Source organism: Geotrypetes seraphini, chromosome 9 (assembly GCF_902459505.1).
Source record: "Geotrypetes seraphini chromosome 9, aGeoSer1.1, whole genome shotgun sequence".
In the NCBI taxonomy this organism is placed as follows: Eukaryota; Metazoa; Chordata; class Amphibia; order Gymnophiona; family Dermophiidae; genus Geotrypetes; species Geotrypetes seraphini.
Genome location: NC_047092.1, coordinates 12,590,929 through 12,607,254, shown reverse-complemented (window position 1 = coordinate 12,607,254; position 16,326 = coordinate 12,590,929). Strand labels below are relative to the sequence as shown.

General features: G+C 46.5%; 1 protein-coding gene across 2 annotated transcripts in view; it reads left to right on the top strand.

Moving 5' to 3' along the window:
- Positions 1 to 16,326, top strand: part of PLXNA4 (plexin A4) — a 1,110,463-nt gene that overhangs the window by 754,892 nt on the left and 339,245 nt on the right. For both annotated transcript variants that reach the window (XM_033958729.1, XM_033958728.1), the window contains exon 9: positions 6,611 to 6,725. In XM_033958729.1, the coding sequence (XP_033814620.1) occupies positions 6,611 to 6,725 (115 nt within the window). The remainder of the gene's footprint in view (positions 1 to 6,610; positions 6,726 to 16,326) is intronic.

Below are 16,326 nucleotides of genomic sequence, written 5' to 3'. Positions count from 1 at the left end.
AATCACAGAGCAGCGCCGGACCAGGCAGGAAACACAAGGGTCGCGCTCCTGCATTGTATGTTGCTCTTCTAAAGACCAAGGCAGCCATCTAGGAGACCGTGCTGGACCACCCCACTAAAAAAGGTACCGGGGTGGGGGCTTTGGGCGGTTTCAGGCTTTGGGCTGCTTCGGGTTTTGAGCTTCCCAGCACCAGATCACCAGATACACCTACGTGTAGAGGAGGAAAAACCAAGAAGAAAAAAAATTCTGAACCAAATTTTTTTTCTTGGTTTTTTCTCCTCTACAGGTGGGTGCGTCATATGGGCCGATCCGCCTTATGATCCAAAAAATACGGTACTTATTTAAGTAATATAAAGCACTATTAAGCACTTTAGAAAAATAAGGACGGTAGAGACCGATGACAAATTTGGTGTTAATAGTCTGTGTGTGTGAAACCTATATTACATAACATTAGTGATTTCTATTCCGCCATTACCTTGCGGTTCAAGGCGGATTACATCCAAACTAAAACAAGAATTACATTCAAAATTACACCGCCGAGGGCTGTGAGATTGATTTTTAAGGTTCTATTGTAGGAAAACTACTTTTAGGATTGACCTTAAAATAAGCTTGCTGTAAAGTTTAAAGCTTTGAATATATGTACTTATTTTAAATGACGTGAGAAATGTCAACATGACAAAGTTAGACAAGTTCCTGCTGAGCCAGAATGTACGCAGGTAAGGTTAGAAGCGGGGCTCTGGTCTTTGACCTAAGGGCTGCTGGGCACGATGGACCACTGGTCTGACCCAGCTGAGCAATTCTTATGTTGTCACAACCGTTTTAGCGACGATCGTTGACTTTAGTGCATCTGGGCCTATGTGGGGTCATGTGCCACCGTTTTGCGAGGTGGCAATGTGGAGGCAGAAGTGAAGTGGTATTGCTCAAGCCTCTTGTTCAAAGTATATGGAAAGAAGGGGCTTGGGGTCCTTAGACTACCAGGGGTATATTTTGGGGATGTTAGGAGGTCAGAGTGTGGGGGGATCCACTAGCCTACCAGGTATTTTTAGCTAAGGCGTGAGGGAGGCAGCATGCTTTATTTATTATTATTATTATTATATTTTTTAAGATGTTTCCTTTTATGTCTATTCCTGAACCAATCACTGCTCTAGCACTGACAGGAAGGGAGCCATCTTTTTGCTCTTCAGCAGAAAACAGCTGCCAACTGCTGCTATCACGTCTGCTGATTCTTTTCCTGACAGTGCACACATTTTAATGCAGATAGGCCTCCGTTAGGTCTAATCTAATCTAATCTAAACCTTAAGTTTATATACCGCATCATCTCCATGAGTATGGAGCTCGACACGGTTTACAAGAACTTAAATAATAGGTAGAGAAGAAGTAAAAGGTTTACATGAACTTATGTGTAGAAGGGAGGAGAAAAAGGGGGGAGGGGAGGATAGAGTTACAATTTGGTGAAAAGCCAAGTTTTCAGTTGTTTGCGGAATAGCTGAAGGGAGCCCAGGTTCCGCAACGGGATGGTCAGGTCGTTCCAAAGACCTGTGATTTTGAAGAGAAGGGATTTTCCCAGTTTGCCTGCATAGTGGATGCCAAGTAGAGAGGGGAAGGCTAAGGTCGAGAGAAGTCAGAAATTCCCCAGGCTGGAGAGCAAGAATGACGGATTTCAGGGTTTCCATACGAAAAGACGGAACCCGGAGCGCCCTTTTTAGGGTTACCAGACGCCCAGATTTCTCCTTTTGAGGACTTGTCCGGGGGTCCGGACGGCTTTCCAAAACCTGCCACTTTGTCTGTGTTTTGAAAAGCCTCAAATTGTGTCGGGCAGGGAGGAGGTCCGCGGATGCCAGGGGATGACATAACACGCGTGAGTGACATCATCGCATGGCATCCGGGCATGCGCAGACTTCCTTCCTGCCTGACAAAAGCAGGTAGCGGGGACGGGATTAGGGCATCACAGGTTGGGGATGGGCAGGTCTAGGGAGTCCGGATTTGCTGATTGGAAAATCTGGAAACTCTAGCCCTGTTGTCACCTTTCATATCCAAAATGGGCCGAAAAGACCCCTCTTTTTGGGCACTACGAAATGGAATACCTGCTGGTGAGAATCTCCTGAGGAGGCACTGGGACCTCTGCGCCTCCACTGCCAATTCCTGACTTCGTTCCTTTCATCTAGCTGCTGGAATAAATTACCCGAGACTGTCTGCCAAGCCCCTTCCCTTGTTTAAAAGCAGGCTGAAAACCCACCTTTTTGTTATAGCCTTCAATCCTTAACCCTACTCCTCTGCCCTCCAACCTAGCCCGCTGATTAACCGCTCCCCTTAACTGTAGCCATGACATTCTGTTTGTCTGTTTAGAGTGTAAGCTCTTTGGAGCAGGGACTGTCTTCTTTGTGAATCTGTACAGCACTGCATACATCTGATAGCGCTATAGAAATAATTCATAGTAGTAGTGTGAAGAGTTTCAGTCTTTGGGAAGCAGAGCTGAGATTGTGATGTCATAATGCCTCATTCCACCAATAAGAGCCAACCTCATCAGTGATGTCACAATGGCTTGACTGTCCTGTACTTCCCTCTGCCCTCCAACCCAGCCAGCAGATTAACCCTTCCCCTTAACTGTATCCATGACATCCTGTTTGTCTGTCTTGTCTGTTTAGATTGTAAGCTCTTTGGAGCAGGGACTGCCTTCGTTGTGACTCTGTACAGTGCTGCATACGTCTGATAGCGCTATAGAAATAGTTAAATAGTATCGTAGTAATGGGTGTCAGGTCAAAAGCGCGCCGGGACAAAGACGCGCGCAGACAATTGAGCGCAGCGCGGAGGCGCGCGCCACAGAAAATTAGTTTTTACAGCTCCGACGGGGGGGGGGGCTTGGGGGGGAACCCCCCACTTTACTTAATAGAGATCGTGCTGCATTGTGGGGGCGTTGTGGTGGGTGTGGGGGGGTTGTAACCCCCCACATTTTACTGAAAACTTCACTTTTTCCCTGTTTTTAGGGAAAAAGTTAAGTTTACAGTAAAATGTGGAAGGTTACAATCCCCCAAACCCCCCACAACGCCGGCGCGATCTCTATTAAGTAAACTGGGGGAATCCCCAACAAAAACCCCCCTAAAAACTGTAATTTTCTTTGGCGCGCGCCTCCGTCTTGCGCTCAGTTGTCGGCGCGCGCCTTTGTCTTTCGCCGAGTTGTCTATGATCCGTAGTAATGCTATTAGTTGAATGCACTGAGGAACAAACACTAGCTTCTGTTAGAATCCATTCGCTACGGCATCAGCGTGTGGCTCGAACACAAACTTTCTGCGCCACTCCCTTTATTAAAGCTCGTTGCGTGCAAGCAGAGGGCCAGTGCACGTGTCTCTTAAGAGCAGAGAAAAGCATGTTAATAAAATAGCATTACTATTTAAAAGAAAAAGCACGGTCCACCTTCTCTGTCTTATTATCTTGCCCCTGTGAATGCTGCCCATTCTTAAAACTTGGAGGTCCACCTCATCAGCTACCAGAGAGTTTTCCCTGGGAACAATGCGAGCGCTGAACATGACAAGACATCTCAGCGTTCAACGGGACAACAGCGCCCGTTCCCAACGTCTTCAGAGCAGAAGAAAAGAGGAGGCCGGGTACTTAAATATTTATGACGCGTCATGTTCTGGCTTGACATGATATGATACATTATACATTTTTAATTTGATTTAGCAGAGAGTCTGCTTGTTATCCATTGCAAACGGTAGCTGTTTAGACTGGCAAAGCTTTTCCCCAGGATTGAAGCGGGGCTGAATATCACAGCAGGAAGGAGAGGGGGTTAATTCTGCTCCATCGGTGGGTTGTGTCGTTGCAGATGCCGGAGCCCTCAGAAGGTTCTGTGTAGGAACAGAAGGGGTGTGTAGTACACAGACCACAGATGTGATCCTGGAGTGAAGACCTTTGAGAAAGGTCAACGCTTTCTTTACAATGGCTGTAGCTCTGTATTATTAGCAGAAGTACTATCTGTTTTTTTTAGTATACAGTATTTGGAACAATTAGTTTTCCACAACGTGTGCAATTTTACCTCATCGATTAAGATGAATCTCTACTCATTAACATGCAGAACGTCTATGACTTTAACAAGTGGGGAAAGCATGCAGAGATGCAACCTTGAGAATGCTTTCCAACATAGTCTGTAGAACGAGTGTGTATGTGTGTGTGTGTGGGGGGGGGGGGGGAGGCTTAGAAATCTGATCAATTTCTTTGACTGGGTGACCAGAGAATTGGACAGAGGATGTGCGCTAGATGTGGTGTGTTTAGATTTTAGCAAAACCTTTGACAGTGTTCCACACAGATGTCTAATAAATAAACTGAGTGCCCTCGGGATGGGTCCCAAAGTGACAGGCTGGGGTCAGGAACTGGTTGAGTGGAAGGCGAGAGAGGTAGTGATCAATGGAGATCGCTTTGAGGAAAGGGAGGTTACCAGTGGTGTGCCTCAAGGTTCTGTTCTTGGGCCTGTTCTTTTTAATATTTTTCTAAACGATATTGCTGAAGGGCTGTCGAGTAAGATTTGCCTCTTTACGGATGATACCAAAATTTGCAATAGAGTAGACACACCAGATGGTGAATAACATGAAGAAAGACCTGGCAAAGCTTGAAGAATGGTCTGAAATTTGGCAGCTAAAATGTAATGCTAAGAAATGCAACGTCATGCAGTTGGGCTGCAAAAACCTGAGGGAACGGTACAGATTAGGGAGTGAAGAGCTTATGTGCACGACAGAAGAACGGGACTTGGGTGGGATCGTATGTGATGATCTTAAGGTGGCCAAACAGGTTGAAAAGGTGATGGCGAAAGCTAGAAGGATGCTAGGTTGCATAGGGAGAGGTATGGCCAGTAGGAAAAAGGAGGTATGGATGCCCCTGTATAAGACTCTGGTGAGACCCCATGTAGAATATTGTGTACAATTCTGGAGGCCGCACATTCAAAACGATATAAAAAGGATGGAGTTGGACCAGAGGAAGGCTATTAAAATGGTGTGTGGTCTTTGTGATAAGGCGTATGGGGACAGACTTAAAGATCTCAATCTGTATACTTTGGAGGAAAGGCGGGAGAGGGGAGATATGATAGAGACATTTAAATACCTATATGGCATAAATGCACATGAGTCTTGTCTCTTTCATTTGAAAGGAAGCCCTGGAAAGAGAGTGCATAGGATAAAATTAAGAGGTGATAAGCTCTGGAGTAATCTGAGGAAATTCTTTTTTACGGAAAGTGTGGTAGATGCATGGAAGACTCCCGGAAGAGGTGGTGTTCTATGTTTCTATGGAATATATAGTATAGTCAGTGGCGCAATAAGGGTGAGTGGCACCCCGCCCTCACCCCCACTGCTGCATGCACGTGCCCCACCCTTCCCTTTCCCCTTTCTTTTTAACTTCTCCGGCATGAGCAGCATGCTTACATCGGCGTCGGCCCGCCCTTTGATGTCACTTCCTAGGTGCTGGGTCTCAGAAGTGACATCAGAAAGAGCGCCGACGCCAACATGGGCGGGAACCTCACACTGGGGGAAGTAAAGACGGTACGGGGGAAGGCAAGAGACACATGCGCCCAACGAGGAGAGGAGCGGGGCTGGCAGAGAGGGGAGGGGTGCCAAGCCCTTAGAAAGGCCGCACCCCCATCCCCCCTCACTATGCCACTGTGTATACCATATTTTCACGCATATAACGCGCACGTTATACACGATTTTTACAAACCGTGCATAACCATGCGCGTTATATGTGTGAGCGCGTAGTACACATGTTTTTTTTCCATTCGAATCCGGCATTCCCCCTGTGAACTGGCATCCTCCCTCCCTGCTCGCATCACCCGCCCCTCCCCCGCGATCCTACATCCCCCCCAGCACCTCAAAGACAACTCTTACCCGATTGGGCACCAGCACCAGCACCAATGCACTGGATGTGCCAGTGCCAGTGCCCGAAGATCCTCCCTCGTTGGGTTGGGTTGGGCTGGGCTGGGCTGGGTGGTGCGGTGCGAGAGAGATCCTCCTTCTTCCTGCGCCGGGCTGGACTAGGCTTTGAGCATGCGCAAATGCTCAAAGCCTTCTGGTATCGCTCTCTCCGAGATTATTTCGGAGAGAGCGAGACCAGAAGGCTTTGAGCATGCGCAAATGCTCAAAGCCTAGTCCAGCCCAGCGCAGGAAGAAGGAGGATCTCTCTCGCACCGCACCGCCCAGCCCAGCCCAACGAGGGAGGATCTTCGGGTACTGGCACTGGCACATCCTGTGCATTGGTGCTGGTGCCGGTGCCCAATCGGGTAAGAGTTGTCTTTGAGGTGCTGGGGGGATGTAGGATCACGGGGGAGGGGGGGTGACGCGAGCGGGGGGGGGGAGGATGCCAGTTCGGAGTAGGCGGGAGGAGGATTTAGCATGCGCGATATATGCGTGTGCGCTATATTAAATTTTTTTTACATAAATTTGTGTTCCCCGCGCGCTATACCCGTGTGCGCGTTTTACACAGGTGCGCAGTATATGGGTGAAAATACGGTAGTTTATGCCATCTGACCCACTAAAGCGGGTCAGTGCCATTTACCCTTCAGCCAACTCTCTTCTCGTTGACTTATGCTCTTTCTTCTGTACTTTTTCTGAAATCCCTTTTCTCCTCTCTGCAGGTGCTTATCTTGTGTTGAAAGCCCCTATCAGTGTCACTGGTGCAAATATCGCCACGTCTGCACTCATGATCCACAGTCGTGCTCTTTCCAGGAGGGCAGAGTGAAGATGCCTGAGGTAGGTTTATAGCTATTTGGAGACATCTGGGAGGGGGGGGGGGTGGAATATACAGTCAATTGCACACTAAATTGCACTTTCCAAATGGCGTGGTCAATTGAGAGAAGATGAGATTTCAGGAGTTTACGCGTCTCCTGGCTTAAAATCCACAGAGCTGGCTAGATTCCTTAAAAAAATAAAATAAATTTTACCTGGATACTTTTCTATTTTGGTCAGTTTATTTTGATATACCGCACGGTCATTGCATGATATCAAAGTGGTTTACAATTTTAAAAGCAGGTATTAACAAACAAAAGGAGATTCAATTTTTTTTTTTTTAGTTCAAGAAATTTTATTGATTTTATGAAATACAATATGAGAAACAACCAACAATATGAATGTTCCAAAAGCGGAACATAGAGCAACAATAGACATTAACATATGTGAAGCGTATCAGCAATAAGGTAACTTCGTGTATATACCAGCATATAAAATGATGAACAGTGGAATGAAAGAAAGGGAGGTGAGGGTCTTAAAGAAAATTATAAGCAATTGATGCAGCAATGCATGGTAAACACCTATATAAGAAACCCATCAGGAGTAGCTCAGGAGAACGACTAATCCACGGTTTAAAAAAATGGAAACACATTACCCCTTACTATCAGAAACTCCACTGGTTACCCGCAGAATCCAGAGTCCTCTTCAAGTTGGCTTGTATTTGTTACAAAGCTCTCTTTGGGATTCTTCCAGCTTCCCTAATCTCCCAGTTCTCCCCCAACGATTCCAACAAGAGCACTCGCAGAACAAACCTATTTAATTACCCCTCCCTGAAATCTCACCAATACATAAAGTTTCTAGATAGAATGTTATCATTCCAGGCAGCCAGGCTGAACACTTGGCTTGAAAAGCCCATACTCGAGGCCGCTCCATACGCAGACTTTAGAAAATCCCTGAAAACTCGACTGTTTAACAAATTCTAAATTCCCATACCCAACTCTTCCTCGCCATGACCCTTCCACCTCGCCCCCTAATTCCAAGGCCCGAAACTAATTATACTTTCCTCCTTGAATCTCATGTACTGACAAAACGTATCTTTATGGTAACCCACCTGTATCCCTTACACTGACAAAATGCACCTTGATAGTAAACCACTTGTATTGTAACCCACTTGCATCCCATGTACTGACTAAATGTATCTTTATTGTAAACCGCTTCGAACTTCACGGTATAGCGGTATATAAGAAATAAATTATTATTATTGTAAATAAAAGGATAACCATCATTGTATTACAAATAACAAAGATTACATAAAGGGAGAATGTTAAAGAACAGATTTACAATATTCGAGTAAAGGAGACCAAGTTTTAGTGTAGGAGTTCAATGAGTTGTGTCGTTCTGCAATACTATGTTCAAATTTTACAAGGAGACAAATTGAATTCCACCATTGATTAGCATGTAATTTGGAAGTGTCTTTCCCATTTTGAAGAATAAGGGAAAGAGCGGCAAATAAAAGTATAAGCAATAATCGTTCATGATAGATGGATAAAGGAGAGGAAAGTGTGAGCGTGCCAATGAATAACAAATCTAATGAGAAAGGATCCTCTATATGTAAGATGCAGGTGATAATTGACCAAATATGTTCCCAGAAGGAGGAAACATGGGTTCATAGACAACGGCACGAAAGACAAAGGCGCGTGCCGACAACTGAGCGCAAAACGGAGGCGCGCGCTGAAGAAAATTACAGTTTTTAGGGGCTCTGATGGGGGTTTTTGTTGGGGAACCCCCCCCCCACTTTACTTAATAGACATCGCGCCGGCGTTATGGGGGGTTTGGGGGTTGTAACCCTCCACATTTTACTGTAAACTTAACTTTTTCCCTAAAAACAGGGAAAAAGTTAAGTTTTCAGTAAAATGTGGGGGGTTGCAACCCCCCACGCCCCCCCACAATGCCCCCACAACGCAGCGCCCACCCGTCGGAGCCCTAAAAACAGTAATTTAGAGCGGCGCGCGCCTCCGCGCTACGCTCAATTGTCTGGGCACGCCTTTGTCCCGGCACGCTTTTGACCTGACACCGGAAACATGTATACAAATATAAAGCATATGGTATAGGGATCCGTCTGGGGATTTACATGTCCAACAGCATCCATCATAGGATTTATTAAATTTAGCAGATTTAGCCGGAGTCCAAAATGCTCTATGGTAGAGAAAGAAGGCAGATTGGATTTAATTTTAAAAAATTGACAAAACTTGACAAGGGTAGAAAAGACAACAGAAAACAATGGAAAAAACCAAAGGGAAAAAAAAATATATTGCAATGTCTTCCACAAAAGGGAATGTTTAAAAAAAAAAAACCCAAAACCCGCAAGAGGAAGGATGTTATCTGCAGCAAAAAACTGAAAGACTAGAATTTTGGATTAGACTTGCGGAAAAGCTTGCCTAAAGGAGTATGATTGAAGTGATTGTTTTGAAATTTTGACGTGAGGACTCGATCCTAAGCGAAAAAGGAAGCTTATTCCAGAGTGTGGGGGCAACAGTGCTGAAGCTAATGTGTCCAAGTATCGTATTTTCACGCATATAATGCGCGCGTTATACATGATTTTTACAAACCGTGCATAACCTTGCGTGTTATACACGTGAGCGCGTTTTACAACTTTTATTTTACATAGTTCCCCCCGATATCCGATTCACCCCCCCGCAGGACCGCTCACCCCTCCACCCCGAAGGACCGCTCGCACGCACTCGCACCCGCACCCCCACCCTGAAGGACCGCTCGCACCACCACAGCCCCCCGACCCCCCCCCCAACATGTAGAAGCTCCTACCATTGTCCTGCTGCTTCCTCTTCCGGCGGTCCCGGCCCTTCTGTGAGCCCTGAATCTGCGCTGCTTCCTCTTCCGGCGGTCCCACCCTTTCTCAGAGACCGCCCTTTCTCAGAGACCGGGACTGCCGGAAGAGGAAGCAACGCAGAAGCAGGGCTCACAGAAGGGCCGGGACCGCCGGAAGAGGAAGCAGCAGGACAACGGTAGGAGCTTCTACATGTTGGGGGGAGGGGGTCGGGAGGTTGTGAGGGTGTGAGCGGTCCTTTGGGGTGGGGGTGCGAGTGCGAGTGCGTGCGAGCGGTCCTTCGGGGTGGGGGTGCGAGCGGTCCTGCGGGAGGGGGTGAATCAGACGTTGGGGGGGCATTAGGCTTTCAGGGTGGGGACAGGACTTCAAGGAGGAGAGGAGAATCGGGGCAGATGAAAGGAGAGTCGGGGTGGCCAGAGGAGAGTCGGGGCGGGCGAAAGGAGAGTCGGGGCGGCATGCGCGGTATACGGGTGTACACGGTATATAAAAATTTATTTACATAAATTAGTTTCCCGCGCGCTATACCCATGTGCGCGTTTTACACGGGTGCGCGGTATATGAGTGAAAATACAGTACATCAAACCAGATATGACGATAGGAAGGAACAGAGAGGAAGTGTCGTTTTGAGGAATGCAGAGATCAAGGAGTGTCACTCCTCTCCTCCGTAAAGCCCATTGGCTACCTATTACGCATCGTCTCACCTATAAAATATTCCTTCTCACCTTTAAAACAAAAAACTCTAACCAACCAGCATTTATAAATAAACTTTTGATCCCATACTCATCATCCAGGGCCCTCCGATCTAGCAATCAAAACCTACTTTCCATACCGTCAATACGCGAATTGTTTTACGATACTACTCGTAAATCCATTTTTTCAGTCCCCGCCCCCCTCTCTGTGGAATGCCCTCCCAAGCTAGCAAACAGCAGACCTGGCCAGGCAACTCCATCAACAGAGCTAGGCTGACCTACGTCGCATTTCGGAAAGAAATTAAGACAGCACTATTCAACAGATTTATCTCCTAATCAGTTACCAGATCTAAACTGGTAAATAAATCATGGTAAATCGGCCCGTTCGGCCCTTCCCCCCCCTTTATTGACCGCTTTCCTCCTTCTCTACTTCCCACTCCCTCTTCTTCAGCCATGTTCGGCAGAAGGTGTTCTAAATCCAATACATTGTTTGTAAACCCAAAACATTGTTTGTAAATCGGCATGTCAATGCGGATCCTAATGTAATTATTGTGAACCGCCTAGAACTCGATGGGTATGGCGGTATATAAGAATAAAATTATTATTATTATTATTATTATTATTAAACGATTAACTCCATGCTGATAACTTGAGAAATACGTGTACTGTACTGACTGTATTGTATCGTATTGTATTTTACTAATTGTATTCTGTAATTTGCTGACTGTCCAGCTCTCTTCACTGTGAACCGCCTAGAAGTCGTACGATTATGGCGGTATAGAAGAAATAAAGTTATTATTATTATTATTAGATCTTCGATTAGAGAATTCTCTTGAAAAATTTTAAAACCAAACTCAAAACTTTTCTCTTTAAAGACGCCTTTACTCTTTAGAACCAGCTTCCGCTTCTCAGACCTTTCATTTCTGTGAAGCCCTAAAACTAGAGAATGACACGGTGGCGGTTTACCCGCGGCCACCGCATTTTAGCCACGGGTCACCCGCCGAAAACGGGGAAGAAAACTAGCAGTCGCTGCGGCGACGGGGACAAGGCCATTCACCGCCCGCGGGGCGGTGAATGGGTCTTGTCCCCGCAGTGAGGCATGAAGGATCGCGCGGTCCCCGCAGCTCACACCCGCCTGCCCAATCGATTCTAGTGTTTAGCCAGCTCTCTCCCTTCTCCTCACCTTAGTTTGTAGATTTTCTTTTTCGGCGACCCGCACGCTATCAGAGAGCCACGCACCCGCCGCTGCTCAGTTTCGATCTTCTGCTCTGACGCAACCGGAAACAGGAAGTTGCAGCAGAGCAGAAGATTGAACACTGAGCAGCCGCGCGTGTGCGGCTCTTTGGGAAAGCGTGCAGGTCGCTGAAAAAGAAAGCCTGCAAACTAAGGTGAGGAGAAGGGAGAGAGCTGGCTAAACACTAGAATCGATTGGGCAGGCGGGTGGGGGCTGCGAGGACCGTGCGATCACCCGTGTTCCCGGCTCAAACTGTAAGGAGGGAGTGAAAGGGAAAAGGATTCTGGGCCAAGGGGATGAAAACGAAAAATGGATGCAGCGGGGACGGTGATGGGGCGGTGAATGGGATGGCAGTGGCGGTGACGGGGCGGTGAAAGGGATGGCGGTGACGGTGACGGGGCGGTGAAGGAAACGGCGGTGATGGGGCGGTGCAGAGGATGGTGGGCCGGTGACGGGGCGGTGACGGGGACAGATATTTTCCCTGTGTCATTCTCTACCTAAAACATCAAACGCTTCTTCTGAAGCGATCCCCATCCTAATGTTTTGCCACTCCCCTTTCACCTTCCTTTTTTTTTTTATTTTTACTTCGATATATTTTAAACAACTTTTCCCTCCCCAACTTCCCTTTTGTTCCATGTACGTTAATGTGAATATCGTCTAGTATTTTTAATATATCATAAAATATTGCTTTTATTTACCTATTTTAATTGTTTTCTACAATCTTTTTATATTGTACATGGTTTAGACACTTGTTTTGATAGACGGTATATCAAAAATAAAGAAACTCGAATCAGTAGAAATAACGGTAGACCGCAGTAGAGAACCTGATAAACAATAGTAAGACACTTTTTAAAAAAATATTTCATATGTTTATACACTGGCTTGTAATAAAAATATGCAGATTTTAGCACATTTAACATTTTGAAAGTATTTATTGGATGGGTGTCTACATCAAAATTATTAGACTGACATGAGAGCTGACCAGAGACTGACTGACATGAGAGATGGCCACATCTTCTTCTGTTTCTAAGTGTTTAGTTTCTGGGAAGACACTCATTACTGAGGATTGGCCTGTCCGTGTGCCATCTATCCAATCAAGGTAGATGATGTAGGACTAAGACCAGTCAGGACTGGGCAGACTTGCACAGTCTGTATCCCTTATATGGCCATTTAGTTGAGGATAGGCTGGGATGGTTTAGATGAACTGGAGTGGACTTCAACGGAGACTATTGAACTGTAATGCTTTTTTGGTATAAGTTTATATAATAAAAAGAACTTTCCAGTAGATGCACAATACCGGGCAGAGCTCTGGGTTTCTGGCCCAGAAATATCTAAGAAAAAGAACAATTTAAATTAAAGCATTAAATTATAGAGAGTGCATGTTTGGGCAAACTGGATGGACCATTCGGGTCTTTATCTGCCATCATTTACTATGTTACTATGATGTAGCTGTGCAAGGCTTCGCACCATTACTGAAGTACCTTTGCAGGCTGAAGGAAGATGCATCATCAAAAGAAGAGGTCCATTCTGCTTCTCCCACTGGAGTCTAAGGAAGGAGATGTGCCAGTGGGGTTTTCAACCTTCACTCACTGAAGAAGTACAGTGAGCAGTGGAGGACTGGTAGGCCTTCACCCCCACCCAACCATCAGAAGACGCAAACTCATGCAGTTGTGCAAAGAACGGTGGCTTTACCACAAAATTGGATCATCTACAGAAGTGGCAACTGTAGATATCTAGGAAAGTTAAAGGCTGCGGATTGGGGAGGGAAGAGGTAAGATTGCTTTCTAGGGTTTCAGGTCTCAAGGCAGCGCGAGTTATGGCTGAGATAAGAAGAATATTGACTAAGATAGTTGGACATCAAAAGAGATTATTGACCGGGAAATGGGATATCAAACATAAGAACATAAGAATAACCTTACTGGGTCAGACCAATGGTCCATCAAGCCCAGTAGCCGTTCTCATGGTGGCCAATCCAGGTCACTAGTAGCTGGCCAAAACCCAAAGAGTAGTAATATTCCAGAATCTCAAAGATTAGCAAGATTCCAGAATCCCAAAGATTAGCAAGATTCCGGAATCCCAAAGATTAGCAAGATTGCATATAGAATCCCAAAGAATAGCAAGATTCCGGAATCCCAAAGAGTAACAAGATTCTAGAATTCCAAAGATTAGCAAGATTCTGGAATCCCAAAGATTAGCCAGATTGCATATAGAATCCCAAAGAATAGCAAGATTCCGGAATCCCAAAGAGTAACAAGATTCTGGAATCCCAAAGATTAGCAAGATTGCATATAAAATCCCAAAGAATAGAAGATTCCGGAATCCCAAAGAGTAACAAGATTCTAGAATCCCAAAAATTAGCAAGATTCTGGAATCCCAAAGAGTAGCAACATTCCATCCAGGGCAAGCAGAGGCTTCCCCCATGTCTTAATAACGAGTCCATGCATAGGTACATCATCTACCTTGTACGGAGAGATGACAAATTGACAAAGGTCATGCCTGGTCCAGAGATAGCATTAGTGGTTGCAAGCTAAGGTGAAAGAAAAGTGAATGAATGGGAAGATTCATGAAATATACCAATATGCAAAACTTAAGAAAGGCTATTTTTCAGCTTGCTGGCAGGGTCCATTGTCTCTTTATATGTTCGTGCTTTGTTCCTGCTTGCAATTGGGAGACAATCACGCTTGAGATCCCATCATTCGATTACGGCCAGAGCTGTATGGATGATTAGCGCTTGAGGATCAGAAGTTGGCCTCAGTCCTTGCAGATGAATTTTATGTGCTGACGCTGGAATTTTAGGCCGAATACGGCAGTTCTAGGTGGCAGCATGACACAGACCGTAGGTGCTAATCCTTGGTGATATTTGATGCTGCTAGTCACAGCCAGAATCAGTAGCAGAAATCGGATCTGAGAACAATCCGTGCATGCTTTGGGACTAGTGCAGACAGAACTGCTGCTGTAGCATCTGGCCAGCTGCTGGCTAGGCTTATTTCAGCAAAGGAGAAGGCTGTTTCTATTCCGGCTTTTATTTCCACCTTTACAGATGTAATTCAGATCATGAAAAACTAAGGGGAGAGCCCTGTAATAATTTAATTATCATAATTGATGTTTTCACTGTTTCTTTTCTTAAATGATTTTACCATTTGCCGGGCCTTAAAGCTGTGTTTATTTAAACTGCAGACTGCAGTGCGTTGTTTTGTTTCCGGATCCATGGAAATGACAGTAGACAGTCGCATAATCTAACACATGGCATCTCGTGCCAACCTGCCAGTCACCCACTCCTGCTAACATCTGGGGGAGGATAATTCCGAGACAGTGAATGGCGTTGCATCTGACACAGATACTGTACCGATAAGACGCAGTGGAAGAATCCTGCTGTCGTTACCGAGACTATTCTTCAACAGATAAATCCCGCGTTCCGATGAAAGGACTGAAGTGATTTAGTTATTATACAGTACAGTGGATATACCCAAAGTCAGTGGCTTAGTAAGGGGGTTGGCGTCTGCCCCGGGCGCCATGTTGTTGGGGGCAGTGGCGCTTCTCCTCCGCTTCTTCCCACTCCTCCCCTCGCCAAACGAGCGCCCCCCTCTTTCCCTTGTATCTCTAGTTGCTCACCGCCATGTTCAACAACTTCAACGTGCTCCTCGCGACCGCGTCGTCTTTCCCGCTGATGTCACTACCAGGTGCCGCGCGTAGGAGGTGACAGAGAGAGAGAGAGCCGAAGGGGTCGCAAGGAGCATGTTGAAGTTCCTGCTGCTCGTGGCGGTGAACAGCTAGAGGCATGGGGGAAGGGAAGGGGGAGAGCGCGAGGCAGGGGGAAGGAGCGGGGGGTGGGTGGAGATGGCAGCAGAGGAGCGCCACTGCCCTAGGCACCTCTCACCCTCGCTAAGCCACTGCCCAAAGTCCTGATGGTATGCGACAGAGAAATTTTTCACGCCGTCAAAAATGACAAAGACTAGGGGACACTCGATGAAATTGCAGGGAAATACTTTGAAAAAAAAAAATAGGAAGAAATATTTTTTCACTCAGAGAATAGTTAAGGTCTGGAATGCGTTGCCGGAAGATGTGGTAAGAGCATATAACGTAGCTGGTTTTAAGAAAGGTTTGGACAAATTCCAGGAGGATTTGGGCACTCCTCTTGCTGCAGATATTTGGAGGGGGGTGCTTCAGGGGTTCTGGCAGGAGGAGTAGGCACCCTTCCTGCTGGACAACTTTGTGAGGGGGACGGGTTCCCTGCTGTGGCCGCTAAACTGATCACGGCAGGGATATTCCCTTGCCGCGATCAGCTCAGTGACCGTGTCTATTTGAAATGTAGGCCAGCATTTTGCTGGCCTACTTTTCAGGTGCCTTTCACGGCCCTAAGGAGAAGTCTAGGGTTGCCTAAGCTTGCCTAAGTCCATTTCCGGGTGAAACCACGCCCACGCCTAGCCTTGGGCGAGTTTAAGCGTCCCTACGTGTCTCCCTCAACAACAACACACGCCTACAGTGTAGGTGGCCTACCTCTGGGTGTTTTGGGGTTTTTTTAAAGCATGTATCCCTATTGGCTGGCTAGACTCCTACCACCTCCTACAGCTGGGATGCCATTTGGGTCAACGAACACAAGTGCGGAAGGACAATATAATACCACACCCTTCTACTCAATCAATTTATAGAATTTGGCCCATGGAGTACATGTCCGCAACACTTCCCTTCTACTCTTCCCCTCCTTAAAGAGAGTAGTAGGGACTCAGGCAGTCATTTCTCCATTGTGTCTGATCCAACTCTGCCCTGTGTGTGTGTGGGGGGAGTGGGGGGGTCCATCTACCTGACCCTCCTGCCATCTTTTCTAGCCCCGGGAGTTTTCTGCCTTCCTACCTGCAC